General features: G+C 49.2%; 5 protein-coding genes across 5 annotated transcripts; 1 reads left to right on the top strand and 4 right to left on the bottom strand.

Moving 5' to 3' along the window:
- Nucleotides 1-1,198: 1,198 nt before the first annotated feature.
- On the bottom strand, nt 1,199-2,992 carry DEU56DRAFT_943473 (uncharacterized protein; the record flags this gene model as incomplete). The annotated part of the gene is made up of 3 exons (XM_041358965.1): nt 1,199-2,227; nt 2,283-2,703; nt 2,964-2,992. The coding sequence occupies 3 exons, from the start codon at nt 2,990-2,992 to the stop codon at nt 1,199-1,201; spliced, it is 1,479 nt and encodes a 492-aa protein (XP_041214846.1).
- Nucleotides 2,993-4,584: 1,592 nt separating this feature from the next.
- DEU56DRAFT_315613 (uncharacterized protein) lies at nt 4,585-5,894 on the bottom strand. Its single transcript, XM_041345616.1, has 4 exons — nt 5,695-5,894; nt 5,428-5,641; nt 5,213-5,368; nt 4,585-5,159 (listed from the first exon to the last, which is right to left on the bottom strand). The coding sequence occupies exons 1-4, from the start codon at nt 5,839-5,841 to the stop codon at nt 4,741-4,743; spliced, it is 936 nt and encodes a 311-aa protein (XP_041214845.1). The 5' UTR covers nt 5,842-5,894; the 3' UTR covers nt 4,585-4,740.
- Nucleotides 5,895-5,919: 25 nt separating this feature from the next.
- On the bottom strand, nt 5,920-8,718 carry DEU56DRAFT_847338 (uncharacterized protein). Its single transcript, XM_041355147.1, has 7 exons — nt 8,551-8,718; nt 7,847-8,494; nt 7,602-7,799; nt 7,038-7,550; nt 6,256-6,990; nt 6,128-6,204; nt 5,920-6,075 (listed from the first exon to the last, which is right to left on the bottom strand). The coding sequence occupies exons 2-7, from the start codon at nt 8,432-8,434 to the stop codon at nt 6,057-6,059; spliced, it is 2,130 nt and encodes a 709-aa protein (XP_041214844.1). The 5' UTR covers nt 8,435-8,494; nt 8,551-8,718; the 3' UTR covers nt 5,920-6,056.
- Nucleotides 8,719-9,933: 1,215 nt separating this feature from the next.
- Nucleotides 9,934-10,700, top strand: DEU56DRAFT_315536 (uncharacterized protein). The gene is made up of 3 exons (XM_041345615.1): nt 9,934-9,970; nt 10,030-10,062; nt 10,111-10,700. Exon 3 carries the CDS (start codon nt 10,129-10,131, stop codon nt 10,654-10,656), a length of 528 nt encoding a protein of 175 aa, XP_041214843.1. The 5' UTR covers nt 9,934-9,970; nt 10,030-10,062; nt 10,111-10,128; the 3' UTR covers nt 10,657-10,700.
- A 1-nt stretch (nt 10,701) lies between these two features.
- Nucleotides 10,702-12,943, bottom strand: DEU56DRAFT_315525 (major facilitator superfamily domain-containing protein). The gene is made up of 9 exons (XM_041345614.1): nt 12,584-12,943; nt 12,413-12,528; nt 12,178-12,357; nt 12,052-12,128; nt 11,943-12,001; nt 11,841-11,897; nt 11,207-11,787; nt 11,066-11,154; nt 10,702-11,015 (listed from the first exon to the last, which is right to left on the bottom strand). Exons 1-9 carry the CDS (start codon nt 12,775-12,777, stop codon nt 10,821-10,823), a joined length of 1,548 nt encoding a protein of 515 aa, XP_041214842.1. The 5' UTR covers nt 12,778-12,943; the 3' UTR covers nt 10,702-10,820.
- Between the last annotated feature and the right edge of the window lie 234 nt (nt 12,944-13,177).

The following is a 13,177-nucleotide window of genomic DNA, read 5'->3' as shown; positions in this document are numbered from 1 at the left end:
TTCACGCGCTATCCATGGGCGACTTGCAAATGTCCAGGCTGGAGCTGACGACGACGGGGACGGTGACGGTGACGGCACACAAGCCATCGGAGAGGAGGAGTATGACGTGAAATCGGGAAAGAAGAAGAAGCTTCGTGCGCAGTTCACGCGCAACTATACTCATTGCGAGGAGTTGATTGTTGCACCTTGCGGGATGATTCATGCTCGCGAGACCATGCACAATGCCGAGGGAGTAGGAAGTGTCGCAGAATTTATTCGCCGTGTCTTCCGAGACCCAGAGACACGCCCAACTCACGTATTCTTCGATAACAACTGTCGACTCGCCCTGCATGTCCAGAACGACCCGTTCTTCCAAGACATCGGCCTTTCTGTCGACGTCTTCCACTTCGAGTGCAAACATTCAAAGCAAGACACGTTCTGCCAAGAAAACTGTAACCCCGCCGCATTTCCGGAGCTGAAGACGGACGACGGGGAGTGGTACTTCAACTCTTCGGCTTGCGAACAGACCAATTCCTGGTTTGGTAAATTCAATCCTATCACACGAGGCATGAAGCCAGTAAAGTTTGACTTCTTCCTCGACGAGATGATCTCATGCAGGAATAAGGAGACCTTGAAAAACTTGGAGAAGACTGGCAGGAAACCCTCAGTTTGGACGGGGACAGGTTCATCTGTATTGTAGCACATTTTTTCTATAGTGGTGTAGAAGGTGTAGGCATAATATATAAAATCTTGAAGGAACGAGCGCAGGGTGGAACAAGTGCAGAGCGCAGGGTGGTGTAGAAGGTGTAGGTATAATATAGGAAGAAGGCGGTCAGCTCACCAATGAGATCATCGAAGATGAAGGTGATGAAGATGATGGCCACTCCTTGGGGAGACGAGCAAGAGATGGAGTCGACTTGTGCGATGTGCCGTTTCCTTGTCAACTGTTGTTGATGGGTTCACCTGTGAGTGGAGGGTTGAGGGTGTACTTGACGTGTGAGTGGAGGGTTGAGGGTGTACTTGAAGCGAAAGTGATGCGATGGCTTGAGGAAGATCGGCATGAGCGCGAGGAAGAGGAGCGGACTGCAAGACGTGATGTAATTGGCATGAGACGAGCTAAGACAAAGAGATGTGGACATGCAAGACAAACTAAGAGACATAAGAGACACGAGACGGATGAACTATGCGAGATGAACTAAGAAAAATGCAGTGAAGAACCCTAACGTGTCTCTATCATAAACTTCGACCACAGACCCTCTTCTGTTCGTCCAGCCTTAATAAACTTGTCCGTGATGTTGGCGGGCGCATCTGCCCAACGCTTCTTGTGAGCATGGAATGTCGTGCTAGCGTAAGGGACTCCGAACATCTTCTGGAACACAGCGCCAACACCTTGGCGGCGCTTGCTGATCGTCTCGCAAAGTCTGAATCCTTTGGCAACATCACATGCGTAGAAATCACCCGGCCAGACTTTGACATCGTCCACGTCGATTGGATCGGAGAGCGTGCCTCCGGATATGGAAGGATGTGCCGTTGAAGAACCTACTGAAGGACGTGCAGTGGCCCGTTCGAGGGGTTTGCGACGAGTACGAGGTGGGCTGGAGCTGGGACTGCGTGGACTGCGACGACGGCGAACAATGGAAAATTTCGGGGGCGGAGACGGTGTGCCGAACGATGGAATGGAATATCCTGAATATGATGCGGAGGGTTGTCTGGAAGGAGGAGGACTAGGTGAGGCTTGAGAGGAAGGTTTGACTTTACCCTTGCCCTTTGATAGCAACAGGGCCTCGACCTCCAACTCAGACGGCAAGGTGCCCATCTGTGGCTGAGGCTGAGAACGAGAATGAGCGTGGAAGAGAACTTCGTTGGGTGCGGGCAAAACGTTATGATGCTGGCGCAGCTCCTCACGGACTGCAGCGCGATCGGCAGCCAAGTGAGAGCGAAGGTTAGGTGGGGAGTCGTTGATGCTTCGGATACAGCTATCGAGGTCCACACACTGAGTTACGTTCGTGTTCCTGAGGAGGACAGGCTGGCCTTCGATGACAGTGACAAGGTAGCCTGGCTGCACACCTCGCCACTCTCGTCGCTGATGGTTCCATATGTGAATGATGGAGGCGGCACCCACCCCTCCATCAATGCTGGCAGCGGCCAGTCCCATCAGGGATATGACTCCATGATCGAGTGATAGGTGGGGCCATGTGAACGATGATGTCCCTGACTGGAACTCGAACACGTTCGGTTGAACGCCGTCCTGTAAGTGTGATGGTCAGCGTCTACAGCGGGGTAGCAGAGAAGGGGCGACGAACCTTTACCCAAGAGTAAACAACTGTATGGTACCGCGCACGATTCTGCGCCTCGATCTCATCAGCACGACGCTGGCGTTGTTCTTCCTCGCGTTTAGACGTTTCTGCTAGTTGCGCTGTGAAAACCTCTGGCATCTGCATGTGATAGCGAGGGCCTGGTTCTGGGGAGGCGCGAGAGCGTGTGGGGACAGTTCGAGCCCTCGACGGCTTCTTCGCTTGTGGGATATCATGCGGATGGTCAGTGTGAGCCTCAGCCTCAACAACAGGTGCGACAGTAGGAGATGGTGAACGTTCAACGGGTGCGGGGATATTAGGCTCGTCGCCATCGAGGTTGGTGTTGTCGTGATCGTCGTCTTCAAGCTCCAATTCTTCAGCGCCGTTTGGGTCACCAACGTGGTCAAAGAGGTGGCAGCCACCCAGGCGCCTGCAGTGTTTGCGACAAGTCGACCTAGCGCAGTTCTTGTTGATGCGCGTGCTGCCACAGCCGACGACCATGCACACACGGCGCTTCAGCACTTGTAGGTTAGAACTTCGGGTTCGAGTACGAGCATGAGCAGGAATCGTTGGAGAGGATCGTGGTGATCCGAAGTGCACAAAGTTGCACTTCGTACCATCCTGATTTACATCAAAACACTGTGCGTCCCATTAATATTGAAATCAAAAAAGAGGTAAGAAAGAACTTACGATCGCTTGCCAACGTCCACGGTTTCCATGTTCATTGGACTTGCACACCGTCCATTGACATGGTTTATCGCATGTCGTGCATGAGACTTCATAACCGGGACGTGGGCCTGTGGGGGGCTGAACTGCGGGGCGTGGCATCACAAGCGTCCAGAGATGGTGACGGTGTTGGGGGAGCGACAAGACGGCAACAACGATGCAGAGCGATGAGAGAGAATTGAAAGGTGGCGGGGCAGTGAATGACAGCGGGCTGGTATTGATGAGTAGGGCCCTTTTATGTTCGCGAGGGCGGGGGCATAGTGTGGGCGGGGGCATACTGCCAGAATGCCTGAGGACGGCACGACAGACGGCTCTAGGTTGCCTGTAAGTTGAGCGGCACCCAAAGGAATCCATGAGCGGCGATGAGCAAGGTATCATGCCCATTGCCCATGGTGCGCCCATATAGAATCTCCGCCAGAAAGATTTCCGAGAAATTCCGAGCCGTTCCGAAACGCCAAATAGGGGGTGGGACGTATGGGACGGTACGGACGGACGGGACGGTACGGACGGGACGGACGGTCATTTCCAATTTTCCGGTATATACCTTTCTGGATACTTCCGAATCGGGAATGGCGGTTGATCACACGCCTTCAAGTTACTCGCTTGCCCAAATACTGCGATGAGGGCCTCACCGAGAATTTAATACTGTGGTATTCAGAAACCTCTGTCAACATTTCACCATGCGTTCTTGGACAGGTTTCCGCGGCCAAAAAAACTTGGTCGAAGCTGTTCTACTTTTCGACGGACACTTTCCGTTGGATTCCCGGAGATGGAGTACGTTTTCAAGGACACCAGTGTAATCTCCGAGCATTCTCCAGCACCCAATTAGCTAACTGACCCTTCCCGCATCACGTATTGCAAAGAAATCGAGAACAGGACCTGTTGTACATCTGAATTAACTGCGCTTCCTTCGGACTTTGCGCTATTAACGTTTATCAGTCACCAATTGCCAATACAGATGAGCTAGCCAGCCCGCTACTGACTCGTATATTTCTATCATGCAGTATGGTCTGATCTTAATGTTGTCGCCTGCAGTGTTAACAGAGATATCGCTCGTGACGTGAGGGTACTGTGTGTCGCGGAGGCGACCCTGGATGCCATATCTCATAAAGTTGGGGTGCGGATGTTTCTCTTCTTGTTTCTCGTGGACTCACCTTTACGCAGAAGTCGTGAAAAGGCCGCCAAATAGAGCGTTACAAGAAGTCTAATCCAAGCGGTCGATTTCATTAAGATTCAAGCGTATGTGTCCTCATGATGGTCTTTTTTAGCAGAGTTCGCTGGAGAACTGGAGAATTCAAGGTAGATCTCGTCTTTATCAGCGGCTGGACGAAGAACGAACAGTGACAGGGGCTATATAACTTGCAATCCAATGTGACACACAAAAAAAACACAGTCGTAATGGTAGGCCACAGGAACCGATTTTTAATCATCTCCTGGTGTCAGTAGTGCAGGAATACGTCGAGGAAGACATCCTATCTGTTTTTGGAGCCGTTGGTTTGACCACGAACTATCAAGAATGGGAAGGCTGACTTCACATTGCCTCGTGAGCTCATGAGAAATCTTCATTGGCTACTGATAACGGTACGCGCTTCGGTAACACGGCCAAATCAATATTTTGAACGTTACTGGCCTGAGGAGATGCTAGCATCGGACTAGATGACAACCAATCAGGCATTTATCTTCCCCGATACTCATTCTACATTACCGAGATACAGGAATAATAATTTAGACTCTGGATTTTCTAAGAGTGAGGCGACTTCAGCATTTGTTCGGCTTCTTTGTATCTTTTTCGAGTCCCCTCGATGACGGTATCATCAATTTTCCATCCCTCACCGTTTCCGTTTGGACCACTCTCTAATCCTTTTCTGTATCCCGCGGCAGTCAATGCATTTCTGACATACTGCTTATCAAAGCTTGGCTGTCCTTTGCCAGGTTTATACTGGTCTCGGGGCCAGTATCGTGACGAGTCCGGCGTAAGGACTTCATCCACAAGGATGAGCTCGTCTTGCCCACCAGAAGCAGAAGGAACAAGACCGAATTCAAACTTCGTGTCCGCGAGGATAAGTCCACATGATTCTGCGTATTCAGCAGCGGCCGTGTAGAGCTGCAAAGACGCAGCATTGATACGGTCGAATAGATCTTGGCCAATGAGTTGAGCAGCTGATATAGCGTATGAGTGATTTTGTGTAGAACAGCGTTGTCAACAATAGCACCTTTTTCAGGCGAGATATTCTCGTCATGGGCACCTTGCTCAGCCTTGGTGGATGGAGTAAAGATCGGTGTCGGGAACTTCTGGGATTCTTCCATACTTTCCGGTATTGGGATACCGCAGACCGTTTGCGTCTTTTGGTACTCTGCCCAGGCGGATCCTGTTCACAAAGTCATCCCGGCGGCTCCAGGAAGTTGTCAATATAGCGAATCAGCTCACCAGTGATGTACCCTCTGACGATCGCTTCCATGGGTACTATTCTGGCCTTTCTTACAAGCATAGTGCGGCCCTCGAGTTGCTCGCGGTACTGCCGGACTTCTTCCGGCATCTCATCGATGTTGACGGTAACAAGATGATTAGGAATGATATGCTTCAGCTTCTCGAACCAGAATAGCGAGATGCTTGTGAGGAGTTTGCCCTTGTCTGGGATACCCTAAAGGCAGAGCACATGAGATCAGGCAGAAAATGGTTCAGAGATCTACGGACACTGTTGAGGATGACATCGTACACCGATATCCGGTCGGTTGCGACAAACAATAGATGATCAGGCGACGAAGTCGCATAAACGTCGCGGACCTTTCCTCTTGAAAGGAGATGGAGATCTGGCAAGTCCGTTTGCAGCAGCGCTGCCATCGCGGGAGGGTGAAGAGGAGATTACCTTTGAATCTCTGATTAGATCAGATTCCGACCCCTTACGGATCAACGGGCCACTTCGGCGATCGCAATATTTGAAGTGGTGATGTACTCTAAAGTCTATGTAATATGTATGCATGCGTGAGTTGTGTCTATATTCCCATTATTGCTATTATGCTACAGGACGCCGTGAAGATATCTTTGAAGACTCCGCGTCATACAGTCGGGACAAGCCTACAATCGCTGTCAGTATTTGTACCACGCAACCGAGGGTCAGGACACCAACAAGTCATATTTGACCAACTCATCAACATCAATGAATGCTGCCGAGGCCATTTGACGAGCTTCTACCCACAACCAGACCTGTCTCGATGATAAGCATTTGTGACGAAAACGAAAACATTCAGCGAGTACCTTCAACAACGCTCCAAAGTTACCTGAGGGTAACTGTGTCATCGATTCTTGAGTTGTCATCTGCCGTCCGAGCTGTCGCAGAATTGGCAATGCGCTCTTGAACAAATCTAGGCTCGGATCCAGTTGTCTTCCAATACCTTCAAGAAGTAATATTGAGATAACCGTATTAATGAAATCCGCCTCCATCTTGACATGGTGCTGCCGCACAGCCGTTAAAACGTCGGTCAAGATGTCCGAAATCTTGATCTGCCCAAGCGAGAACGTCTTCCGCTTGATGCTCAAAACGATGTGTTGCATCTTCAGCGCAAAAGTCTCGGTGTCAATCGCAAGTTCGGGAGTCCGGCAACGTTCGACCATCAGCTGGCCAGCCCTGTACCCATCGAACTCGGCGACGGCCCTAAAAAGGTCGAGGAAGTTCTTGCGGTTTGTCGTGTTAAGCGTTGTCACGAGACCAGCATCGATAAAGACGATTTCAGGAATATAACCTTGCTCCGATGAAATGTTGAGTTCCTTTCGCCACTCCTCAGGGGAATGTCTGAGGGAGCGTAGTCGAGCTACTAATTCATCAGATTCCAGCGGGTGCTCGACGAGAGCTTCGGGGGAGCCCTTTTGTGGAAAAAATGAGGAATACATGCTCATAAGGAGGTCACGGGTGGTTGGAGGCTTTGTGAATTTGATCATGATGTTGCCTGGATGAAGATCGGAGTGCACGAAGTTGTCAAGCAAGAGCATGTTCTGCGGGATAATGAGTAAACGAAAACTCGTGGGGATAGTTCACGGACCAAGAAAGCATCCAATCCGACGGTAGCCAACTGATCATCAAATGGCCCACCTCCATTTTTCAGAAAGTATTCCATACGCAGAGCATTCTCGTATTCCTCGACAAGTAGGTCGGCAGTCGAAAACGTCTTCAAAGGTCGTGGAAATGACACGGGCACATTTCTCGGAGCAAAGTTATTCTCAAATGTCAACAAGTTCTCTGCCTCGATTCTGAGGTCGAGTTGTCGACGCATCATTTCACCAAAGACGCTAACCTCCTCTGAGAGTGATAACCACTCCATGCCAGGAAAAAGGGTAATGACGCGCGCAAAGAACGACATTATGGATAGGTCGTGCGCAATGTCCTTGGCGACGCGGGGATGTAGGACTTTGATGGCGACAGATGCAGTAGGTACTGAAGGTGGAGGGTCTTGCAGGATAACGGGGGCTAGCGAACCTGCGGATGACTTGGCTTGGCGTTTTGGACCAAGGTAAGAGGGAGGTATAAGGTCATGCTTGAGAGTTGCCCGGTAGACCTACGGGCAGCGAGTCTGTTAGTAGTCCACAAAAGCTCACATCAAACCCACCTGTGCAATGGCGCCGACTCCTATGGGATTCTCATCAAAAACTTCGAACACCTCATCGAAGGGTCGTTCAAGAGCCCTTTCAATGACCTTTTTGGTATGCATGAGTGAATGAGGCTTGCCGCGCGAGTGCAAGGCCCCCATTTTCTCGCAAAGTAATGACGGGAAGAGATCAGCACGCGATGCCGCCCATTGCGCAAGCTGAATAGTCAGAGAGCGAGATAGAAAGGGCGCTATGAAATGAATACCTTGATGAACGTTGGCCCGGCGGTCTGCATTCTCTTGACAAGAAATCCGTACCACCAAACGGCACCCCACTTGTCACCCTTATACCTACGTTCAGGCTTCCCCACCAAAAGCATAGGCATGGTAATGATGACAGGTATGAACAGATAGAAGAGGTGAACGAATCTTCGTGCCGTTAACAGAGGTTCCCACAAGTGTTCCTGCATCAAAGATAATATCCGCGATGGAATAGACATATGGGGTTCCGCTGGTGATCCAATTATATGTTCTCTTGCTGGTACGTCTAAATCGCGTGTTGTACATGGAATAAGGGTTGGCGAGGAAAAGATGGAAGGAAGGTGGAGCTGTTGGCTAGGATAGAGGTAAAGTGCGACACCGCCAGTCACGGGAATGAGCCATGCGAGATTACGCCATAGCCGCGTGGGTGGTTTATTGCTTTTGAGCGACTGTAAAACAGAAGGAGCAGTATGTTGTGATCGCTGGAAAGTATGACGGACGGTCAATCCAGTGCCACGGACAATACTGGGACGGTAAGATAGCACTAGCAACCGCATTTGGGAGGGGAGTGCGTGTATGCGCTGAAACTGCATCTTCCGTAGTGAGACAGGACTTGTGTATTTCTACACCTGTGTTGGGGAGACACCAGTGTTCTGCAGAGCAAAATTGGTGACTTGGCAGTATTTTCGGAGTGGAATGAACAACTCACCGTTATCGACTGGAATATTGAATCGTACTAACCAAACATTAGCGCTACGCAGTCAAGCACAGCTGTGGCGGTTCTGGAAGACCTAGCCTGCGATGTCAGCCTGGTCCTGACCTGGTCAAACGGCAACTGCATTCGACATCGCGGCTGCCGACTCCCACCCGAATTAGAAATGCATTCCATGGCACGTGATTGACGTGTCTTTTAGAGTGCGGTGCGTCTTGTTCACAATACTATCACTGGCGGGGTTTTTCAAAATGGGTATTGGGTTTCAAAATTCGCTGATCATCATATCGCGAGCTACACACTGCACAAAAATATTCTGTGATTTTAGCCAGTGTTCTCTAGTGTCTTTAGAATACAGCTGTGAAGATCCCATAGAAAACATCGAGCAGTTGTGTTCACAATAAATCATCCATTGACATATGTCACACCACTGAGCGTTAATGATTGTAATGCTACAATCTGTATAATTTTTCAAACAGGAAAAAAACCAAGGGAAACCAATATCTGTCCCTATACAAATGATACTTACCACTGCGATTTCTATATCGCGATTGAATGAGGGCAGAACCATGTTATCAGTGAAGTTATTGAAAGAGTGTATGCTGCACCGTGACTATAGTGCAGCATCAATTATAATCTCCGCTCAAAAACTGTACATGAACACTCGTTCAGATATCGAGATTCAAAATTCTACCGTTGCGGAGCTATAAAACTCCAGTGTGACATTGCTGTGACAAATTTTGAAACAGCTTAGCCAGTCCCTGCCAAACTGACATTGCACAACCGGATTCCTTCCGACACTCGAACATCATCGCAAAAAAATCAGATTTTACCTGGGTGTGATAGAGCACGAAATTTCCCACAGGTCTGTCAAGAAGCGGAAAAAAAAAACCTCTTGACGAGTGTGCTACGCATCAAACATTGAAAACCTTTGAAAAACCCCGCCAGTGATAGTACACAAACGCGACAAAGTAGGATGCATCGTATTATAACCTTGTTCGTTTAACTGTACCAAATGTTGTTGTACTTGGTGTGTTTCATCGATTGTTGGTTGCAACTCGCATGTCATAACAATCATTATTGATATCAGTCACGTGACCGGGAATGTGTTTTGTGTCTCTGCTGCCGGGCCACCACTAGACCTCCCTCTCCATGCTATAAGATCACTACCAGCACCGGTATTGCACTGACCAGTGCCCCGAATCATTCCCTTGAAAGTTTGAACGTTAAAACTTTCTAAGTGTTTCATTTCCGCGAGAGATTGGGAAGAATCTTGCCAGTGCACCTGTACGTCTTGTTGCAAGTAATCACAATCCGCCTGGTCACTTCTTCTAGCCAGATACGCGCGCTCCGAGTTACTTATAATCTAAGATTTTATCGTCGTTCATTTGCTTTTCTCACTCGTTTTCATCTGGTTGTGAGTTCCGCAAAGTTCTCTCCCGATGAACACTTGAATTACTAACTTCATCTCTCCAGTGACAATACCGCGTCGCCTCCGTCCTATACGAAGTACTAAGGTCCCCATCACACGCGTTTCATTATTTAAGTACCCCGTAGGACCGGACACGACTCACGATGGTCAAACCAACGAAAACACCTAAAGGCCAACCGCCGCGCAAGCACAAGAAGCGGCGTCTCTCCCATAAAGATCACTTCGCCCGTCTCATGAAGGAAGCAGTGGAATTTGCCCCCGAAGAAGTTGCTTCAACCTCGTCCTCGTCTCCCGACTCTACTTCAACCACTCAACCCGCTCCCGCCCCCAACTACTCCAATATCCTCCTCATTGAGAAATTCCAGGATGCTCTCGACACTCGAACAGCTGTATGCCGTCGCCTCGAGATCCTCGTGCGGAGCTCAATTTTGTACACACCATCAGCACAAGCTCGTTTGATCAGGTGCTTACGAGATGACTACGTCCGGGGGGACAGAACGCGGAAGGTCATTGACAATCTGCGACATTCTGATTTTATCAGTGCTACAAGCATGGCAAATCAGGATGCAGAATTTATACGGAAAGAAGTTTTGGAGAGCACGAAACTGTTTTTTGAGGGAAGCAAGGAACTGCAGGAAATAGGAGATCAAATCGCAGCACAGTTCTCATAGTGAGTTTCCGTTTCAAGCATAGTGCTGTATTGGTGGGTCTCACTTTCTCTGCAGGTCACGCGTTCCGCATGTTTCTTGATGTCACTTTTTTGCACCAAGTATTGTAGCATATATTCTACTTGCACTGCCCGTAACCTCCTTTCTGTATGCACCATACACCATAATCAAGCCGCAATACTGCGGGCCCGTCGCTTTGCACGACAGCGTGGACCTATCCGAATTGCAACCCAGATCATTGAAGAGCACGCCAGGCATACACCCGCAAGCAGTACGTAGGTCCAACCAGCACCTATCGCGCTGACGATCAGGTCTATGACCGAGACCATTAAAGCACCCAAGGAACATCGCACTAAATTATTCTAAAACGAAGTGATCAAGAACGTTAATAAAATAACGAGATGTAACTTACACATGCCGTAATTGAAGAACTCTGTGATGGTAGTAAATCAATGAGTAGCGTCTGCACACTGATCATAATAGCGGTGACAGTATAACCAACTGTTGATCTGCATGATTAAGTGTGTAGGGGGAAGGAAAGTCAATGACGTACATATAATCTGTAGGATCAGCGGAACTGCGATATTTGTCTTTCGCTCAAGCGACCATCCATAACCAGCGCACGTCAAGACAAAAATGGCGGTAAATATGGGTACCATCCTCAGTCTGGCTCTTTCTATTGGGAAATTCTCCTCCTTGGTCACGTCCTCGGGTCGTATGCGCTTCTCAGGATCTTCCTCAGCCTTCTTCACGAGCCGTGTCTTAGTTCTTTGATAATCAACATCTAGCATCTTGCCGGATACAAAAGTGCCAATGGTCATCCCCCCACCAATCGCCAGGAAACATAATCCTATATCTATTTCGTTCAGGAACGGGTACCTGGTTGCGAATAGCGTGGATATCGTGGTATTCACCGCATAGAAGACGGCGTATAAAATTGCATTGAAGACGAGAAGGTTCAGAACGTCCAGGTAGAAGAAGAGCCGTAGTGGATTATTCAATGTGCGCTTCGGAGGCTTTGGGGCATCACGATTCACACGTCCTTTCCCAACAAGCGGTACGAGGGGACGGTAGAAAGGGGACGGTATCACACTACCATCGCCCACCAGCCGGCGGAGTGTTTCAGGTAGGAACCTGGAATGATATGAATAAGGTCAGAGAAACGGTCTAGAAAATGGATTGCGTACATGAGCATGAGAGCGAAGCACGCGGCGGACATAATACATAGAAACCAGAAGATAGACCTATAACACATTCAGCTGCATTCAAAGCACCAGATAAAAACTTACCTCCATCCGAGTGTATCAGCAAGGACACCGCCGATAATAGGTCCAATAGCAGGTCCAACCTACGCGAGAATTAGAGTTCATAGTGCAATGGAAGGGTTTCGGCAAGTACTTGTGGTCCCACGGTAAATAGGCCAAAAAATCCTCCGCGTTCTGCGGGAGTGGCTATATCTCCGATTACCCCAGCACCTGCAGCTCCGGTAAGGTGAAAAAGTATGGCGACGAAGTTCACACATACCCAGCGCAACTGTACTGGCAGAACCGGCGGCCTGGATGCATCGCAAGAGCATCAATAACCAGTACGCTGAAGTCGGGACCAAAGCCAAGCCGATACAAGATAAACACAGGACAAGGAGACATGCGAGAAAAACAGGACGTCGCCCAATGCGGTCCGCCATGGTTCCCCAGAACATAGGAGCTAATATGGTTTAGAGGTAAGCCATCCTTCAACAGACGGCGAGTCATTCGCTTACAGACGCCTTGAAGGACCATGTAGACAGTCACGCTCAAATTTATTGATTCTATAGACGTGTGAAAAGCTGAAGCAATTGTCGGTATTGCAGGAAAGTACACATTTGCAGTCAGCGGGCTAAAGAGATGTTCAGAACGTCTTTCTGGTCCAGATGCGGATGAAAGCACTGCACCTAAATAATGCAGCCAAAGAGGCGACCACTACAATGAACCATTTTTCCCGGCGAGTGTATATGCTGTATGGCTTTTCTGCAGCCTCCGATCTGCCGTCCTTCAGTTCCTCAGGTGCTTCATGTGCCACGGCGCCTTCTGTCTTGGGGGACTCGGAGGTTGCTGAGTTATGGTGAGTTTGACCTGGGTGAACCATGATCCGTACAACAACAACCCCGCTAGATTGGCAAAGTCGAGGCTTTGCTAAGGCCGGGATGACAAAGGAACTTTGTCAACAAGGCTAGCACGGGACCGTTCACTATTTATAGCTAAAAACGACAAGTCATACGTCTTGACGTCGGGACCGCTGGATGACATCGATGAGCAGTTATTACTAAATTTTAGTCAATTCGACCTGCAAATCGATCGTTCCGACTTTGCAAGCGAGGTCGAGGGCTAGCGCTGATAGCGCTTGCTAATGGGCATGTGAAAAAATGCTAGCTATAGGGTGTATAACGTGTTTAAATACTATTTTGTAGGCTGCCACGTCTTCGGAAGAGTTATTCGAAGTTGTAGCTCCTTCGCTGCCGGCTGAAGAAAAATTGTCCCCGTGAAAC

The sequence above is a fragment of the Suillus clintonianus genome, assembly GCF_016758775.1.
Source record: "Suillus clintonianus strain FC179 chromosome Unknown DEU56scaffold_3, whole genome shotgun sequence".
NCBI lineage: Eukaryota > Fungi > Basidiomycota > Agaricomycetes > Boletales > Suillaceae > Suillus > Suillus clintonianus.
This window is presented reverse-complemented; position numbering and strand designations above follow the sequence as displayed.